The sequence below is a fragment of the Salminus brasiliensis genome, chromosome 1 (genome assembly GCF_030463535.1).
Source record: "Salminus brasiliensis chromosome 1, fSalBra1.hap2, whole genome shotgun sequence".
Taxonomy (NCBI): domain Eukaryota; kingdom Metazoa; phylum Chordata; class Actinopteri; order Characiformes; family Bryconidae; genus Salminus; species Salminus brasiliensis.
In genome coordinates, this window is record NC_132878.1 from 15,277,727 (window position 1) to 15,295,922 (window position 18,196).

The 18,196-nt window shown below is 41.1% G+C and overlaps 1 protein-coding gene across 1 annotated transcript; it reads left to right on the plus strand.

Moving 5' to 3' along the window:
• Positions 1-1,095: 1,095 nt before the first annotated feature.
• Positions 1,096-13,042, plus strand: hnrpkl (heterogeneous nuclear ribonucleoprotein K, like). The gene is made up of 16 exons (XM_072672961.1): positions 1,096-1,170; positions 2,437-2,549; positions 3,415-3,512; positions 3,652-3,708; positions 4,711-4,754; positions 6,008-6,080; positions 6,234-6,347; positions 6,911-7,039; positions 7,155-7,465; positions 7,810-7,863; positions 8,517-8,556; positions 9,062-9,077; positions 9,274-9,306; positions 9,421-9,488; positions 9,572-9,741; positions 11,971-13,042. Exons 2-16 carry the CDS (start codon positions 2,489-2,491, stop codon positions 11,999-12,001), a joined length of 1,299 nt encoding a protein of 432 aa, XP_072529062.1. The 5' UTR covers positions 1,096-1,170; positions 2,437-2,488; the 3' UTR covers positions 12,002-13,042.
• The last annotated feature ends 5,154 nt before the right edge of the window (positions 13,043-18,196 follow it).

Consider the following 18,196-nt stretch of genomic DNA (forward strand, 5'->3'; position numbering starts at 1 on the left):
TTACTTATATGATATCATGATTAAATCAGCACGCCTGAGCAGAAGAACAGTCTTATGTAGTGACTTTCATCAATAATTTATAGACAGTTCCAATCAGAGGAGGATGGGTCAGGTCCCCCTTGTGAGTCTTGGTTCCTCCCAAGGTTTCTTCCTCCAGCTCTGATGGAGTTTTTCCTTTTCTTGCTCACTGGGTGGGGGGTGTGGGGGGTAGGGGAGTCTCTTGTTTTATTACTGATTCCTGTAAAGCTGCTTTGTGACAATGCCAGCTGTAGTAACGCTACAGAAATAAATTTGATTGAATTTAAAAATTTGACTTAAAGGTTAAGGTAAAGGTGCACGTATTTGTCACTGTATAGTGTACACTGCACAGCGAAATGTGTCCTCTGCATTTAACCTACCTGTGGTAGTGAACACACACACACACACACATGCACTAGGGGCAGTGAGTACACACACACCCAGAGCAGTGGGCAGCCAACTCCAGCGCCTGGGGAGCAGAGAGGGTAAAGGGCCTTGCTCAAGGGCCCAACAGTGGCAGCTTGCCGAGCCCGGGTATCGAACACTGTTGTACCCTGTTAGGTACAATGTAAATCATTTAAATAAGTTAAAAGGTAAAAGGTAAATAAATGTAAAGGAAAAAGGTAACTTCAAGTAATCAAAGCTTTGATAAATAAGGAGGAATTAATTTATATTTATTTTGTCTTGCTCGCAACCACATTTCTCGAATGTGATACAAAGCCTAGAAATAAGGCTGGAGAAGGATTATCAGTTTAATCCAGTAAAACACGGGAAACAGAGCTCATTAAGCACAGAATTAATAGAAATGTGAGCGCTGATCACAGAACCTGAAAGGGGGAGATAAAGAGGATACAAACGCGCTCCACGGTTGCTATGGCGATAACGTTAGCGCCAATAACGTTAGGGCAGGTCAAATGGGCGGAGCGGTCCGTTCTGATTGACAGCCACTTAAACCAATCAGCTCGGCTATGTGCGACACATTTCATTTGACAGCTCATCTGTCCAATCATACCCCAACACGGGCACGCCTTGTAGGGCCGTTTGAGCCAATCAAAAATGGAGGCGGGCCCGCTTGTGCATTTGCAATGAAATCGGGGCAGAACGCGGAGGTTTTCTTCTGAAATACTGGAGCGACGAACGGGGAGCCTGCAGGTCCGTATTAACTGGCTTTTTGGTCGCTTTTCGGCTTGTAAGAGCGTAGTTGATAACCAGGAGTCGAGCAGCATGGCGTAATTGTGCAGCACGGGCACCGTATTGTCCTCGTAGAGTGAAATTAGGAGGTGTTTGTCGATAACAATTAGTCTCGCGGAAGGTGCCGCTTACAATTGCCGGTTAATTAGCTAGAGATAGCATAGCTAGCGAGTCACAAAATGGAGAGGACCCCCCCCCCTGAACGTTTCGGTGATGTCTGGATCGATCAGAGAGACTGGCTTGTCCAGCTTGGTTGCTAACCGAGTACTAACGACGTAGCACTAGCTAGCTAGCTATCTCGCTAACGTGAAGAAGTATCTGGCACGGCTTATGTAACCTGATGCTCTTCTCTTGAAATTATAGCTAAACGTCGATTCAACCATTAGGCTTCACACACAACGGATGCTAGCTAACATCGACCGTTAACCTGGTTAACCGATGTGTTTTCGTTAGCTGGCTAGCTAGCACTAACTTCCGCGGCTACAGCGTTTGCTACGCTAACGTGAGCGAAGTCAGCCGGAAAAGCAAGCCATTTTGTGGACGGCTAAACGGCTAGCCTGCTAGCCTGCTAGCTAGCTAGCACGTCAAGGCGTCACGCTACGTCTTCTGCTCTCTGCTCCCTGTTTAACAGCCATTACAGGCCACTAAATAATTAACCACTGACTTTTATAAACGTTTATTTCCGCTCAGCCCGAAACCTACTCGTTTGTAAACGTCCTGTGCGCATCGGCAGTGCCGTTAGCACGCGTGCTAAATGCTAGCTAGCTGCTCCTGCACCATTTTGAAGAAGTAGCTGGTGGGCCTTGTTGTTTCCCGGACTCTGTGCCATCACAGCCACCCTTCTTGCCCTCTTCCCAGGCTTGCAACAGTGTGTATGAAGGCTTGGCTAGTATCACCGGTTTTGATGGGTGACTAACTTGAGCTGTATGTCCACCTTCAGGTTCAGGGTTTGTCCTGGTAGGTTCAGTTAGCTAGATAGCTGAATTCGTTGACATCCGTCTTATAATATTATAGTGATGTAATCTGACGTCCCTGACAGCCAGATCTACCAAGTCAGCGAGCTGTGTGTGGTCTTGTAAACTGTCCACCTTACAGTGCTAACCATGCCGTTTTGGACTGGTGGGGTTAGATCCAGCTCACTGTTGTGACTGTGGCTGTTATATTAGCCACCTGACACACCCACTCCAAAAGGGTTGCTAGAAAGGGCCACTTTGCTCTGTTCCTCAGAGAGACACACGGAGAGGAGAGCCCGTTCAATTTTCCCCGTTGGTGAAAGACAATGGAGACAGAAATTGAGCAGCAAGAGGAAGAGACAACATTCAGCAACACCGACACCAACGGTAAAGACGAGATGTTGTCTTGTTTGGTTTTGCAGGTCGTGTTACCCACACACACATGCAAAATGTGCTTATTTGGACACAGAGGGTCAGATTACATGTGGTGGTGATTTTAGGTGGGGACAGGCTAATTTAATTGTGTATTTAATATTGTTTATTTAATTTAACATTTGGTGGAACATCTCCATTTCCAGTCCACGTCTTCCCGCTCTGGAGCCCGATTGGGTTCAACTGGAATCATTGGGTGCAACATTAAATATTTGGCTGTAATAATTAAACATTTTTTGAATGTGAAAATTAGTCTTGATTTGAGTTTCATCCCACCTCCCAAAAACATATGTGCTAGGTGAATTACCTAGTGTGTGTGTGTGTGTGTGTGTGTGTGTGTGTGTGTGTGTGTGTGGAGGAGGAGAGGGGTGGCTGATGGGTTAGAGTGCTGGGTTATTGATCACATGGTAGTGGGTCTGAGACCCATTATTCTGGTAGTGGGTCTGAGACTCATTAACTGTTATGAATATATTTAATATATTGGACAACATTTATATGATCATTAGTTTTTGGCCCAAAGAATCACCTATCTAAATGGATTACAAGCACTTGAAGCTTGTTTGTACAGCACAGTGGGAAACACCCCCAACCTACACAGGAAAACTAGGTTTCAGTTTTCAGACCAAGCAAATACACAATGAGAGTAATTAGGCAGGGCATTTGATGCTACACCGGCCTGCCTATGTAACATGATTCATATGTAGGTTGCCCTGGATCAGAGCACCAGCACCACCCTGATGACCCAAACAGGAACATTTAGTTTTTGTAAATATAGTTACTGTTGTTTTTGTTTCATACAGTTGACTGCTTACTTCCATAGGCAAGCGCCCAGCAGAAGATATGGATGAGGAACAAGCTTTCAAACGCTCCCGCAATACAGATGAGATGGTGGAGCTGAGAGTGCTACTGCAGAGTAAAGTGAGTCTTTCTGCCAACAATTCTTCTTTTCTGAAAGAGACTCCAATAATATTATCTAAGCAAAATATGAAATATAGTAATCTTTCTTCAGCTCAGTAGCGTCCAATGAATCTGACCGTTTACCCTTGTGTCTTTCCAGAACGCAGGTGCCGTTATTGGGAAAGGTGGCAAAAATATTAAAGCCCTTCGGACAGACGTGAGTAGGTTTTAGAGAGGATGGTTGATTTATATGAAACATTTATATGGAAGCATGGTTTCTCAGGGTGGGACTTGCCTTCAGATCACGAGCAATCATGCTTTGCAATTTTTGGTTCACCAACATTTTTGTTTGGTTTTGTTTGCTCTTTTTTTTTTTTTGGTCTGGATTTAAGCTCAAACTAAAACACCAATTGAACATTTTCAAGAGCCATGATTGAGCCATCACATCAATTTATTACAAAAGTTGCTGCATAAATCTTATTGATTTTTAATTGCATCTGAAAGGGCGCTATATAAGTATTGCATGCCACTTGACCCTGCGGGGCGATCTTGTCCTTAGAAGGTGCTGTGATGTGCTGTAGCTATAGGTTAGCTCATTTGGACAGACTCTCAAGCTCTCTGAATGGAACCTGATTGTGATTGTGGTTGTGGGGGTGGGGTGGAGGTTTGACATTTCCACAGTAAACAAAGTGGGGAAGTGTTCACATTCACAACTTCTCTAGAAGATTCTCTCTTGCTCTACCTGGCAGGGATGTCATGGCAGTTAAACCATTCTTTGCTAAAACCCTAAAACAGATGTCTTGACTCTTGAGCTGACCCATAGTCTTATGTTATAACTACTGTAGTTCTGTATCATAATTGTCCAGCCCTATTTCTTGTGCACTCGTTGCCAAGTCTCTTCAGTTTTTTCTTTTTCGTTTTTTGGACAATAGAGTGATGAGTTTAGCCTTGTATTCAATTAAAATGTATTCCTTCTCCCCCTCTTCCCTCTCCTTTACTTTTTTTGTTTTTGGCCACCTTCCTCCGTTGCCCATGTACTGGATCGACATGCCCCTCCTGCGTTGCCCACCTTGACGTTGGCCCAACCTCCGCCCCTGAACGCCCGCCCACCTGACACCCCGGTTGGCCCCATAAACGTGCCCCTCCCTAAACGGGCACCTTACTTGACAACATGTGATTGAATGCCCTTGCCCAATGCCAACCACCACGACCAATGCAGTACAATGCCAGTGTATCAGTCCCAGACAGCAGTGGCCCAGAGCGGTATGTCCCACCAGTTATTGCCTCACTGCCTGATTAGAACAGAGAACACATGTCTTTGATAACCTGCCTTCTGTTTCATTTTTAACATTTTATATACATAGTACTCCCCCCTTTTTAAAAAAAGAAAACATGTATTGTTCCATTTGATTTTTTTATGTCTTCTCCCCTCCCCCAAACACCCCATTCAGTCTTTATTTGGGACCTTTTTCTTTTGTAAAAGTGTATTTAATGAAGTCAGTTCTACCAAACAAGAGTGAGAACGTTCCTATCTCAGTTGTTCAGTTTGAATGGAAGGAGGGAGCCCTGCTCAGTGTTAAGATTAAACCTATCTTCATTGTGTTGCTGTTTTTTTTGTTTGTTTGTTTTTTTGCTGTTGTTCCTTGCTCTGGTATTGACTGTGAAATGATTTAAAGAAAAAAAAAAAAGCAAAGTCTTATTTCTTTCTGTCCTTGTTGGCCCACCTTGACCCCCCCCCCTCCCCCCACCTCCTGGGCCCACCACTTCACTGTTCTCGACATTGCTGTCCATGATTCTGGTGCAATTGCGCCCCCCTCTGTCATCATCACTGTTGTTTTTAATTTATCTCTGGTACTGCATCTCTCCCCTGGTTTGATTTTCCTCTCAGGCCACCCAACAGGCCCTTTCCCTGTCGCCTTGCTCCAACTCAAAGCCACACCCTAGTGGTCTCCACTCACACCCTTTCCACTTCTTTTTGCTTTTAATTATTATTTTTGTGGCTGAAAAATTGTTTTATTTAATTTTCTCTCTGTCGCCGTCTTTCCCTGTCTGCTGCCACCAAGAGAAGGTGTGCCAATAGCGCCGTAGTTGTAAGGGCAAAGGGTGTTGGATTTTCTCCCTCCTCTAAAATGTTTTTTGCTGATGGTGGGGTAGAGTAAAGTAAGAGACTCTCTCATGGCCTGCGGAGTTCATAGTGCATTCTGATAGTCTTTCCACTGTTGCCCATATCGTCAGGCTTGATGTTGGTGTTTATTAAATGTGCAAGGGGTAAATGCATGTCAGCGACTTGTATTCAAGTCTGGTATTGGGACACCTAAAACATGTGTTCAGCAGTTTTCTTTGGTTATTAATTTTTGTTTGTTTTTGTTTATTTTGGTAATTATTTTTCCCTTAATTTTAGTTATGCAGTACTGCAGTGATCTGGATCTAAAGGTGTATGTATTTGTTTTCTCTTGTTTCTCTTCCAATATGCTTTTTTTAATTTTATTTTTGGGTTTCTGACCGTGCCACTTCAGCATCCTGAGTGTGAGTGCAGATATCGAGACCATCGGAGAGATTCTTTTAAAGATCATCCCTACACTTGAGGAGGTAAAGAGCACAGAGTGTGATGTCAGTATATCAAACTCTCAATAGCCGATGTAATACAGAAGTACACCGATATTTTGTACAGCTATGTGTAAAGTCAGCGTTGGTTTGTTTGTCACGATTTGTGACTCCGAGTTGTTTGCATGCTTTCGGCAGTACCAGCACTACAATGGTATTGACTTTGATTGTGAGCTGCGCCTGCTAATTCATCAGAGTTTGGCCGGAGGCATCATTGGTGTCAAAGGTGCCAAGATTAAGGAACTAAGAGAGGTAAGCTCTTGCAAGTAATATCTTACTATGGTTTTGAAAACAAGAGCCGTTGCATACTATAGATAGCATTGTCGGTCATTTACAATGAGTGTGTTACTTTGCTTATAGCCCTGATTCTTAGTCAGGGTTTGTGCTGGTCAGCTGCAGCTTCTCAGTTAATTGAGCTGTGGCAGCAGCACAGTCAGGTGCTTGTACAGTTTAAATTCCAAAAAACATACCACGTACAGATAGTGTCTCCCCCTCACACCAAATCAAGTTCATTTAATTGTTTTCAATCTTTAAAGGCATTTCCAGCATCAGGAAAGATGTTTTGAAATACATTTGAAAAACATATTTTAAATGCCTTGCTCAATGCTGCACTTCTGAAACCTTACACCTGTCAATACAAACATTTTTTTAATAAAAATACATGTATTATTTGTATAACTTTAAATTTGAGACAATTACAGTGATAATGCCAGAAAGATCAACTAATAGTTAAATATTTCATCTGCTCAAGTGGCTCCACCACGAGAAAAGCACTAGTAATTTGTTTGTATTGTCATGGATCTTTCTTGTTTCAGAATACACAGACCACCATAAAGCTCTTCCAGGAGTGCTGCCCACATTCAACTGACCGTGTGGTTTTGGTTGGAGGGAAACCTCAGCGGGTGGTGGAGTGCATCAAGGTCATCCTTGAACTTACGTCAGAGGTGATTACAATGACTGTAAAATAGTGGACTTTGTATTTTGATGCAAGACATGGGGTTTGAAGTTTTTTTTTTTTTTTTTTTTTCCCTCCCCCCCTCTCCCCTTCATCTTCTCCAGGCCCCTATTAAAGGTCGTGCCCAGCCATACGACCCAAACTTCTATGATGAAACCTACGACTACGGTGGCTTCACCATGATGTTTGAGGAGAGAGGGCGCCGGCCAATGGGAGGCTTCCCAATGCGTGGGCGTGGGGGGTTTGACCGCATGCCTCCTGGACGTGGTGGCCGCCCAATGCCTCCTTCCAGGAGGGACTATGATGATATGAGTCCCCGTCGTGGGCCACCACCACCCCCACCAGGTAGAGGGGGCAGAGGGGGGAGCCGCGCCCGAAATCTACCCCTGCCTCCTCCTCCGCCACCCAGGGGAGGGTAAGATGCCCAGAAACTTAACAAAATCTTTATTTCCATTTTTTTTAACTATAAAGTGAGCATTTTTATGTCAGAAGCACTTGGACCATTCGCGTTTTTCATTGCAAGAAAATACAAAAGTGGACTGACATGCTCTTTTTTAAAATAGCACAAAAAAGCTTCAAATATAACAAGCTTGAGATATAAAAAATATATATATATATATATATATATATATATATATATATATATATATATATATATATATATATATATTAGTTTTATATTACAATCGTTTATTTTGCTTCAGTGGTGGCAGAAGTAGTGTTTTTACTCTGCTTTGACCAGATTTTTCATTTTTACAGAGGTGACCGGTTTTCCCACCAGAGTTATCATGGCAGTCTAGACGACAGACCAAAGTAAGTAAATCCAAGGGGTGGCAAAGTTCTCTTATTTATAGAACTGATTCATTAAATTATCATCTGTTACTGTGAATAGCTAAGTGAGTAAACGATGACCTGATTTCCAAACGGCATGAAGTTGTAGAAGATGGAAAGAAGTGTGATGGTACTACAGTATATTTGTACTGAACTGTCACAGTACGGATGGTACCTTTTGCTCATTGTGGTCAGAAAGGTGTATAATAACATCAGGATTGTTTTGCCTTTTTATTTACTTAAGTTTAATCATTTTAGGAATCAGTTCATCTTCTTACTTAACTATTCACAGTAACAAAAATGTTGGCCAGGGGTGCCCACATTCTTTGCCTGCCGCTGTATGTACACCCTTTAGTAAAAGAAAGGTTCTTAAAGTATAAGGAAGGCAAAGATTCTGTATGTCTCAACAAACTCTTTTTGCATCGGTTACAAAAAAAGGTTCTATTTAGAACCTTATTATTCTACATGGCACCAAAACAGAGTCAAACAGTGCTTTTCAGTTGTGTACAGAACCCCTTTGCTTAGTGTTTTCATACATTCAGTCTTAAGATTAATCTGAGTACTATTGTTCAGTACCAGCTGTTGGTGTGTTCAGTTGAGCTACAGAACTGTAAATAGTTGTCTTTTGCTTTAAGTGACAGAAGGGGCAGACCAGGAGACCGCTACGAAAGCATGGTGAGTTACTCTCTCTCAGACTATTGTATGATAATGTCTTAGTTAGACTAATGTCTGAAGATGTGGGGTTCTCCTCTAGTTCTGAGTCTAGGTTTAAAGTGGGGGAGACTGGGAAAAGCTTCAGGAAAACCCAAGTGTAGCTGCTCACTCCGTCTCTATGAAAAGTCAGTGTGATGGATGCATATGTGGAGCTCGTATTCCTGGTGCACTGGTTTGGCCTATTGTTGCTAGGCAACAGATTTTTTTGAATCACTTGTTGCCTTGGTTACCAAGGAGCAGCTAGATACGTAGGTGAAAGCCATCACACTTGCCAGTGAACTCGGGGCAAAGCAGCTGCGAGTGCATAGTCCTGTAAAAAAATGAATGTTTGCTGTTAATGGCCTCCATTTAGAGGTTCAGCAGACAGTGCTTGAATTTTGTCATGAAATTTATGTGCACATGCGTGTTTGTAGTCATATACTGGAGTCATTTTGTTTTTCTTTCTTCTCCCCCCTCATTTGAACAGAGCGGAGGTGGATATGGTGAGTGGTGTTATGATTTACTCCAATAAACACAATATGTCTTTCGATCTCTCTGGCTGTCTATTACACACTACTTCAAAGATACACATATACACAAACATATCACGGCACCCTTCTTAGTAGTTTGTTGTACTTCCTTTCCTTTCATACATCTAATTTCTTGACTACATTTTCTTTCCCTTATATTTACTTGAAGACAATAACTCTTCTTGGGAGCCCTATCCGTCTGGTAAGTCTACATCAAACCATTATGTGCAGATAGTGGAGTGACTGAGGTGTTGACTGACTGACTGATTGACTGACTGATTTCAACGTATGATTTCTGTCAATGTCTTTTGCCCAGGTGGTCGAGGTTCATACAGTGACATTGGTGGTCCTGTCATCACAACACAAGTGACTATACCTAAAGATGTGAGCGCATATATGAATGTGGTATTCTATACATAATAAAACCACTCACAAAAACACTGCCTAAACATCCTTTCCTATTTCAGCTGGCCGGCTCCATCATTGGGAAAGGAGGGCAGAGGATCAAGCAGATCCGTCATGAGTCAGGAGCCTCTATCAAAATTGATGAGCCTCTAGAGGGTTCGGAGGACCGTATAATCACCATCACAGGAACACAGGACCAGATTCAGAATGCCCAGTATCTACTGCAGAACAGGCAAGTTCAGAAACCAGCAGACAGGGTTTATAAACTATAGGATTGGTGTAAAAGCAGGTTGTTGAGCAAAACAACCCCATGTTTTACTTTTTTTTTACTGCCTTTTGTCGTAGACTAAGCAATTAGCCTGTTTGCATATGACGTCACATGGTTGCTTTTGGCGTGAATTGGAGGCCAGGAAATGATTTTTAGTATAGGAGGCAGTATTGCAAGCTCTGAAAGTGACAGTTGTTTGCACCGTTTATGGACGATTAAATTGATCTAACTGAAAATGCATGGTGCTTTTGAGTTAATTAGTTGTTTTACAGTGATCCGTAACTTCAGCGGCATTTAAAGTAAACAACTGTAACGAACTTTGAAAGGCGTTGCGGTGTTACACCTGCATATATTAAGTGAAAGGATGTCTTGATGAAGGTAGTTGCTTATCCCTCAATTCAGCTGAGAAATTGCTCCTCTTAACCTAACAATCATGTCCGTTGTGAATCTGTTTCTGTTCTCGCATAATAATGTATATAAACCAGCACAATACAGCCTTAATTTCATCTTAGCAGTCATGCCTTTCACTTCCTGCCATCCATCTGGATTTTGCTGGTGATCAGAATCAAACATGACTGTAAACAAACTAATGGCAGTGTATTATTAGGAAGCTTGTGATTAATCTGGTAACCTTTGAGACCACAGTGTTCACCTTTCTTTCCTCTCCCTGCATCCCTCACTTGAGTAAGCTGCATTTGAAGTGTATAGAATTGGTCTTTAAAGGTATAGTAAGTGGAGCGTTCCATTGAAGAGACATAACCGTAGAAAACACGGCATTTACCTCAAAGGATGCTTTACATTGTTAAAAAGCATCTTGGCCTTTCCTAGTTGACTATGCCGTTTCCCTAATGTAAAGATAAGCTGTGTGGTCCGCTCTGTGCCTGAACCAGTACAGCATGGAAAGGTTTATTTACCATATCTTTTAAGACCTTGGTAACACTTTCTAAACTTTTGACTGTTAACAGTATGCCTTTCTCTCTGCCTGACTAACAGTTTCTACATGGGGCGGGATGTGGTGTTGTCACACGTACAGGGGTTTGTTAGTTTTATTTAAAATAAAAATACAAACTGAAAAGTGACTAAGGGGCAAATGACTTCCAGCCCTGGAGAATGGGAGAAAGCTGGCTTGCTTCTGTGTGGAAGACTTGTGATTTTGTTGTTGTTAGTTAGATGAAGTGACAACAAATCACAGTCTGCCCTACAGCACAGGCCCAGCCTCATCTGCCCCACCCACCCCCCACCCCAAACCCCACAACCCTTTCCATTTCGCTAACCCTTCTGTGACTGACCAATTTACCGTATTTTGATGTTCTTAAACACGTCTGCATGTTACCCTGTCTATAATATGCCTTTTGTCGCCCCACCACAGCACGACTGCATTGTTATGATCCTAAGATTTTGCCTTACCTTTCACATTACCCTGACTTTAACCTTATAGTATAGGGATTATAGTAACTACTTTAAGTTGCACCCATTGCTGACCTTTACAAATGTGCACACACACATTGCCTAGTTTCTATAGAGAAGTATTGCCAATAGAATAGGACCCTCTGTTTTAGTGTTTTATCTGCTCCCAACACACTTGATCCAACTAATCAGCTCATTAACAGCCAACTTTTGCGTTGGTGTGTTAAAGGTAGAAATACACAACAATGTGCAGGGCAGTGGGTCTTGACGACCGAGGTTGAGAAATGCTGTTCTAGGGCACCTTTAAATGCAGTGTTGAGAGGGGAGAAGGAGTACAGTACAATAGTTGTTATACTCTGTAATCCTACACATCATGAACACTGATTCAGAAGCATTGTCCGATCTCTTATCTGTTCTGTGCAATAGCCAGCTAGCGTTAACTAGGGCCTCACCACAACTTATTTGTTGGCCGATGTTGAGGTTAGATTTGTTGGTATCAGTGACGTTCCTGCTGATCAAGCACAGATCGTGCTCAGTTGCATTGTACACCAAGTGTTTCTCAAAATACAGAACAGAGGAAAATTAAGTTTGAGAAGAATTGTTGACTACAAAATATAAAAAATATAAAAGTAATACATTTTTGTTTAGATGGGTGATGTAATGCTAAAGAACATTTAATAACAGCCATTGTAATGTATGCAGGCCTATGAAGCTAGCTTCTAGTTAACCCAATAAATGAATTAAAACTGACTAGTGCTGCCTTTCTCATCCATGGTTCTCTTTCAGTGTGAAGCAGTACTCTGGTCGGTTCTTCTAGAGGACGGCGAGCGAAGCCAAACTGCCATACCCGTTTTACTTCAGCTTCTTTTCAGAGTCTACATTCCTCTGCTTCTCGGGTAGATGTGCTCCTTGCCACTCTTCTAACATCTTACAATGTTTTTTTTTTTTTTTTTTTTTTTTTTTTTTTTTTGTTTGTTTTTTTTGCGGGGAGGTGTCTCAAAAAGCAGCAGAATGAGTGGATCCTTTCCTTGATTATCCTTCCCTCCCCTGTTCTTGCACGCATTTTTTTTTTTTCTCTTATTAATTCTTGTATTTTGTAATTATCAGGGCTCATCTGTACTATCCACTGTAAACTTTACCAGAGCTGCATGCCCATCCAATGCGACATGCAGATTTTTTTTATTTTATGTTTTTTGGAATTGAACATTCTCCCTCCCCAGTTTTGTTTGTTTTAAAAGACAGGATGCTGTCTAAAACTGTAAATATTCAGTCATCATTTGGTGAGAGTTTTAATATCAGTACAGTCTTATTTAATGGTTGAACAACTGCAGTGGGTTAGAAAAAGAGCAAATTGGAGATGGAGCATGGATTCATCCCTGATGAGATTTCTTTTCCCCATGCTTTCTAATCCATTTGTGAAGAGAGACTGACTTTGTACTTTAATTGATTAATCGGGATCCATTTACTCTTGCTGATGCTTGTTTTGTACGTCTGTTTGTAAGCATTTTTAACATTTTAGATGGGATCTTTCTAGACACCAGTCAGCTGGAGGAGAACCAACGTTTATCTGTAAAGATTTGTGGCAGGTCTCCCTATGTTCTCATCTTTCTTATTCTCTCTCTCTCTCTCTCTCTTTCTCTCTCTCTCTCTCTCTCTCTCTCTCTCTCTCTCTCTCTCTCTCTCTCTCTCTCTCTCTCTCTCTCTCTCTCTCTCTCTCTCTCTCTTCCCCCCCCCCCCGGTGTCTGTAGAATGTGCTGCAAGTCTGAATAATAAAGTCTGTGCCACCTTTTATTAATAATGTGTTTCCTTTTTTGTGTGCTGCATTTCTATTTGTCCATTCACAATAAAATGTGACAATCTACAGGATGACTGGATTCAAATTGTGTGTGTATATATTTAAATAAATGGTATTGTAAAACTACTCATTCATGCAGATGTCTAATCAGCCAATCATGTTGCGTCATAAAATCATGCAGGCGAGCAGCTTTCAGCATAATGCTATTAGCCATCAGAATAGGGCAGGAATGTGGTCTCTGTGATATTGAGTATTTCTAGAAGCGCTGATTATCTGGACTTTTCAGCACAACAGTCTCGAGTTTAATCAGAATGGTGTAGTAAAGAGGGGGGGGGGGAGCCATATTATCTTCCAAATATCTTCTGGGTGAGAGAGGTCACCAGAAGGACAGCCAGACCAGTTTAAACTCGCAGAAAGGGTATTGTAACTCCGAGATAACCACTCTACGGTTGTGGTGAGCAGCAAAGCATCTCCTTATGAGCAATACTAAGACCCTTGTGGCAGAGGAGCCACAACAGCAGAAGGCTACACTGGGTTCCACTTCTGTCAGCCAAGAACATAAAGCTGAGGCTGCAGTCGGCACAGGCTCACCAAAACTGGACAAGACTGGAAAAACAGCCTGGTCTGATGAGTCTCGATTCCTGTTGAGGTATACATAAGGATGTAGGTTTGACTTTGACATTGGTGAGGACATAGAAGTGGTCTACAGGGAAAGCCCCTGGAAGCTGAGGCTTTTTGTATTTATGATGGACTAAAACTGCAATTTCATATCTGGAGCCGCTATGGTAGCCAACACACAAACGAAGGGAGGTTTGTGTCCGTATGTTCCCGAGACAATAGCTACGCAATTTTGATCGTTAACCAACAGCATTACAGGTTTATGTACTCATAATATACAGTATAATGATAATAGTCAGGGATGCACCGATACCAGATTTTTAAGTATCCACAAATACAGAGTACCGATACCAACTCTGACTTAAATACTGGATAGATGGCTATGAATCCTGATATTTATAGTGTTCCACTTTTTATAGGTTGGACTTTTTATATTGTATCCCAAAAAAGAAGTCTGAAAGAAAAGCATCTACTGGTTGAGTAATTTGTCACATTTGAAAAGTATCAGAGCTTTGAACATTTTTAAATGGCAATCCTGTGAGCGATGTGGGAGGTGAGACTCATAGTAGAGAAGGTTAACTTCCTATGTACCTAAATACAGTGTCTAGACACTGTTGGAGCATGAAACAGGGTACTGTGGATAGCTAAGATTGATTTCTATGCACTGACTGACAGTTGGATATAGCTGATGCTGAATATTGGTATATGATATTGAACACTAGTTGCTGGATTTTGGTATATGATATTGAACAGTAGTTGGTATATGGATCTGTTGCTTTTAAAGTGAGGACTGTTCAAGCCTACAGCAGCCTGGCTGGGATCAAACAACAGAGATGATCCAAAGTCGCATTAAACGTTTGTTTATAAATTACGTTTTATGAATCAGCCGCCCCCTCCTCCCCTGCTTAACTACAGGAAAACTGATTCTCTAGCTAATTATTAATATCTACACCCATGTTTGGACGTTTCTTTTCCTCAATGGAAGTGCTGAAAAACTCCTAGACACTGGAAAAATTGCCATCCTGGTCTTTTTCATTGGGAGAATCATGACTCTGGACTCCATTATGGCGTGTTGCCTCTGTGAAGAGTGGCCTTCTCAGCCACTTGATTGGAATCCAAAGAACACAACTGGGATGTTGCAAAGAGATGTGCATAAAATGTGGTACTGTAAATATCTATGGCTGATTTCTAGACACTGACGGACCGCTGAATTTAGATTTTTTTATCAAAATTATTGCTAGAGACAATTCAGTAGTTTTTGGATATCAGGATATGGTATATACCACCCCTACCCAATTTTTGCTTTCACAGATTGCAGGGTCAGATTTGGGTGCCAACAGTATAATTCATGGCCCCAACCTGGTTTGCGTCAACAGTCCAGGCTGGTAGAGGTGGTGTAATGGTGCGAGGAATGTTTTTTGGCACATTTTGAGCCCATTAATACCAACGAATCAATCAATCATTGCTTTAATGCCACAGTCTTAGTATTACTGCAGACCATGTTCATCCGTTCATGGCAACAATTTACCCATCTTCTAATGGCTATGTCCAGCATGATAAAGCACCAGGTCACAGGTTGAGCAAAAGGCACTTCAAATTGAGCATTCAGATGAGTTCAGTGTACTACAGTGGCCTTTGGAATCCAAAGAATACAACTGGGATGTTGTAGAGAGACTTGCAGCATGAAACAACATGGTACTGTAAATAGCTAAGATTGATTACCAAAAGGCAAAGTTAAACATAAGATTTCTTTAATATTTTAAGCAACATCAGTTTTTTATTTGTATTTTTACAGTTTCAAGATGGCAAAAGAAACACCCCGCATTGTCAGTACTTAATAACACCCTGGCAAGAATCACAGCTTGTAAACGCTCTTTGTGGCAGATCAAGAGTCTTTCCATTCTTGTTTGGAGAATTGTCACCCATTCTTCCCTGCGAAAACTGCTCTTTTGAGGGTCAGTGGATATCGAGGGCCATGGCAAATCCATTAAGATAGTACACTGTGGACTTTGAGGTGTATTAGGATCATTAACCTGTGTTAGAAGCCATGCTCTAATCTCTTTTTTTCAGCTTTTTTACAGTGTGATGTTTGTCTTGAGAATCTTCTGGTATTTAATTGCATCAATTCTTTCCTTCACCAGTAAAATGTTCTCCATGTCACTGGCTGCAACACAAGCCCAAAGCATTATCCAGCCTTGAGCATGACAGTTGGACAGTGGTCATTCTGCACTCTCTTTTCCTCCAAACATTTCCTTGCTCATTGCTGCCGACAACGAGTTGTATTTTAACTTCATGATCAGTCCACAGTACCTGTTTGTTTAATGTGCCTTTTAAAACTTCTGATGCTGAATTTTGTGCTGAGGACGCAAGAAAAGATTTTCATGTTAAACCTGCTAAATCTTCATGAAGGTGTTCAGCCATCCTACAAAAAACACCACAGTTTCTGTTATCTGCTTTAGAAATTGAGGAAACGGTTACCTGAAAACGCTCTTTTATCTTCTTACGGCTTTCTCTTGAATTGAGCATTAACATTTTCGAGTGCTACGCAGCTGCTTAGAGGAGCCTATGACTGCTGATTGTTGGGACAAATTTAGAGAATCAGAGCTACCTGGCCATTCCAGACAATAACTGTAAAGCTAATTAGGACCATGGCAAAATTATCTAAGAGTGAAAATCTTCTGTTTGCATAGCGCTCCTTTTCTTTGTCACAAAAATAAAGAATATTTGAAGAAAGGAAGAATTAAAACAATAAAAATCACCATTGTAAATATACAATATGCAATTAAACATAATGAAAATATTTAATAATATATAAATTCATCACCACAAACATTGTACATTTGATTCAATATGTTATGATATATTGGATACTTTAAGCAAGGTGATATATTACTGTTTTTTTTTTTTTATCTAATCTCGGGAAAACTATCATAGTATAAATAACTTGTTTAAACTGAGAGTACAACATCTAGCGGTCTGGGGTTTAAACACAACACAGAATCAGTTCATTAAAAATTAGTACTTGTTATATGTATACTTTTGTTTTATGTTTCTGAAAATACAGTATTGTATTCAGTTTCCTATTTGATTTGAAAGTGAAGTCTTGCATACAATATTGCAAAACATACCGCAATCCTCAAGTGTAACAATATTTTCTTACACCCCTACCAACACGAAACTGGTTGTGACCGTAATGACAATCCGGTGATGGTAATGACAGGATTTCAGTTTCACCATCAGTATCTTTTGAATGCGGTAAATGCATTACTCACTGTTTACTGACTGCTTTTCGGTCAGTATGGCTGTAAAACATCAGTAAAAAGCTCTAGAGAAAACGTGAAAAACATGTATATCCAAAATGGTGACTTTACAGGAGCGAACTGTTGTGAACTTTGAATGGAAGTTCATGTAAAATTCATGTAAAAGGTTTATTCCGAGTCATTAAGGGCATTTCTGTCTGTCTGTTCATCCAGAATCATTTACATAGTGTACAGAGCAGCTATGATATATGGGTAAAAATGGTTTTTCTTGTTTTTCATCAGACAGCAGTGGAATATAAAATGTTTTAATTCTACATAAGCTCAGTCTTGTCCATCATTAAGGCTTTACTTTAAGGTTAAGACTTTAAAATAAGGATTTAATTAAAGTGTGTAAATATTGCTTATACAATATACAAGTTCCAACGAGCCCCAAACTGAAGAATCACCCATATGTGCATGTGATAATTAAGTGGTTTAGCTGTTAGAGCACCGGGCTATTGATAACAGGGTTGTGGGTTCGATTCCCGGGCTCGGCAAGCTGCCACTGTTGGGCCCTTGAGCAAGGCCCTTTACCCCCTCTGCTCCCCGGGCACTGGAGTTGGCTGCCCACCGCACTGCCCCTAGTTCACTAGTGTGTGTGTGTTCACTACCACAGATGTGCTGCAAAATTAAGAACATCAGTAATCACCCATGTTACACAATAAATGATTTAGTGATGCTCTGATCATTTTACAGTGATTTCACACTCTCCTTCCTGCAATACAGCAATACATACAATCACTGAAGCTATGAAATGTACATCACCTGGCCTTTCACGACCGTGACAGTGAACAAGCCATAACTCTAAGAAGCTAATTAATACCCTGGCAAAATATTACCTATGAGCTCAATTTTGGGGGGTGCCCAAACGTTTGCATTGTGCTCCTTTTCTTTGTCCCCCAAATCTTGCTTAAACACCTGCTTTAAATATTGAAATGAAGTTTTCACCCTTAACTCTACGCAACATCTTACGGCCCACTTTAGCAAGCACTCAAACGCTGAAGACGTGTGACTGATGAAGATGAAGTTATTTACCTAATTGTAAAGTGTTTGGCACAAGAGCAGGAATAAGACTAAAAGGTAGAGCTGGGCAATATGACGATATTTTATCGTATCGTGATAAATTTTGTTATTGTGATACGCAATATGCTTGTGTAAACATATTGAGGTTATTATTAGTGCTTAATAAACACTGATCAGCTGCAGGTTTCATTACAATCAGTTTGTAATTAGACTGGTTTCATTAGACGAGGTGCAGCAGATGTACGGGAGAGGATCGGAATAGTTGTTGCAGAATCTG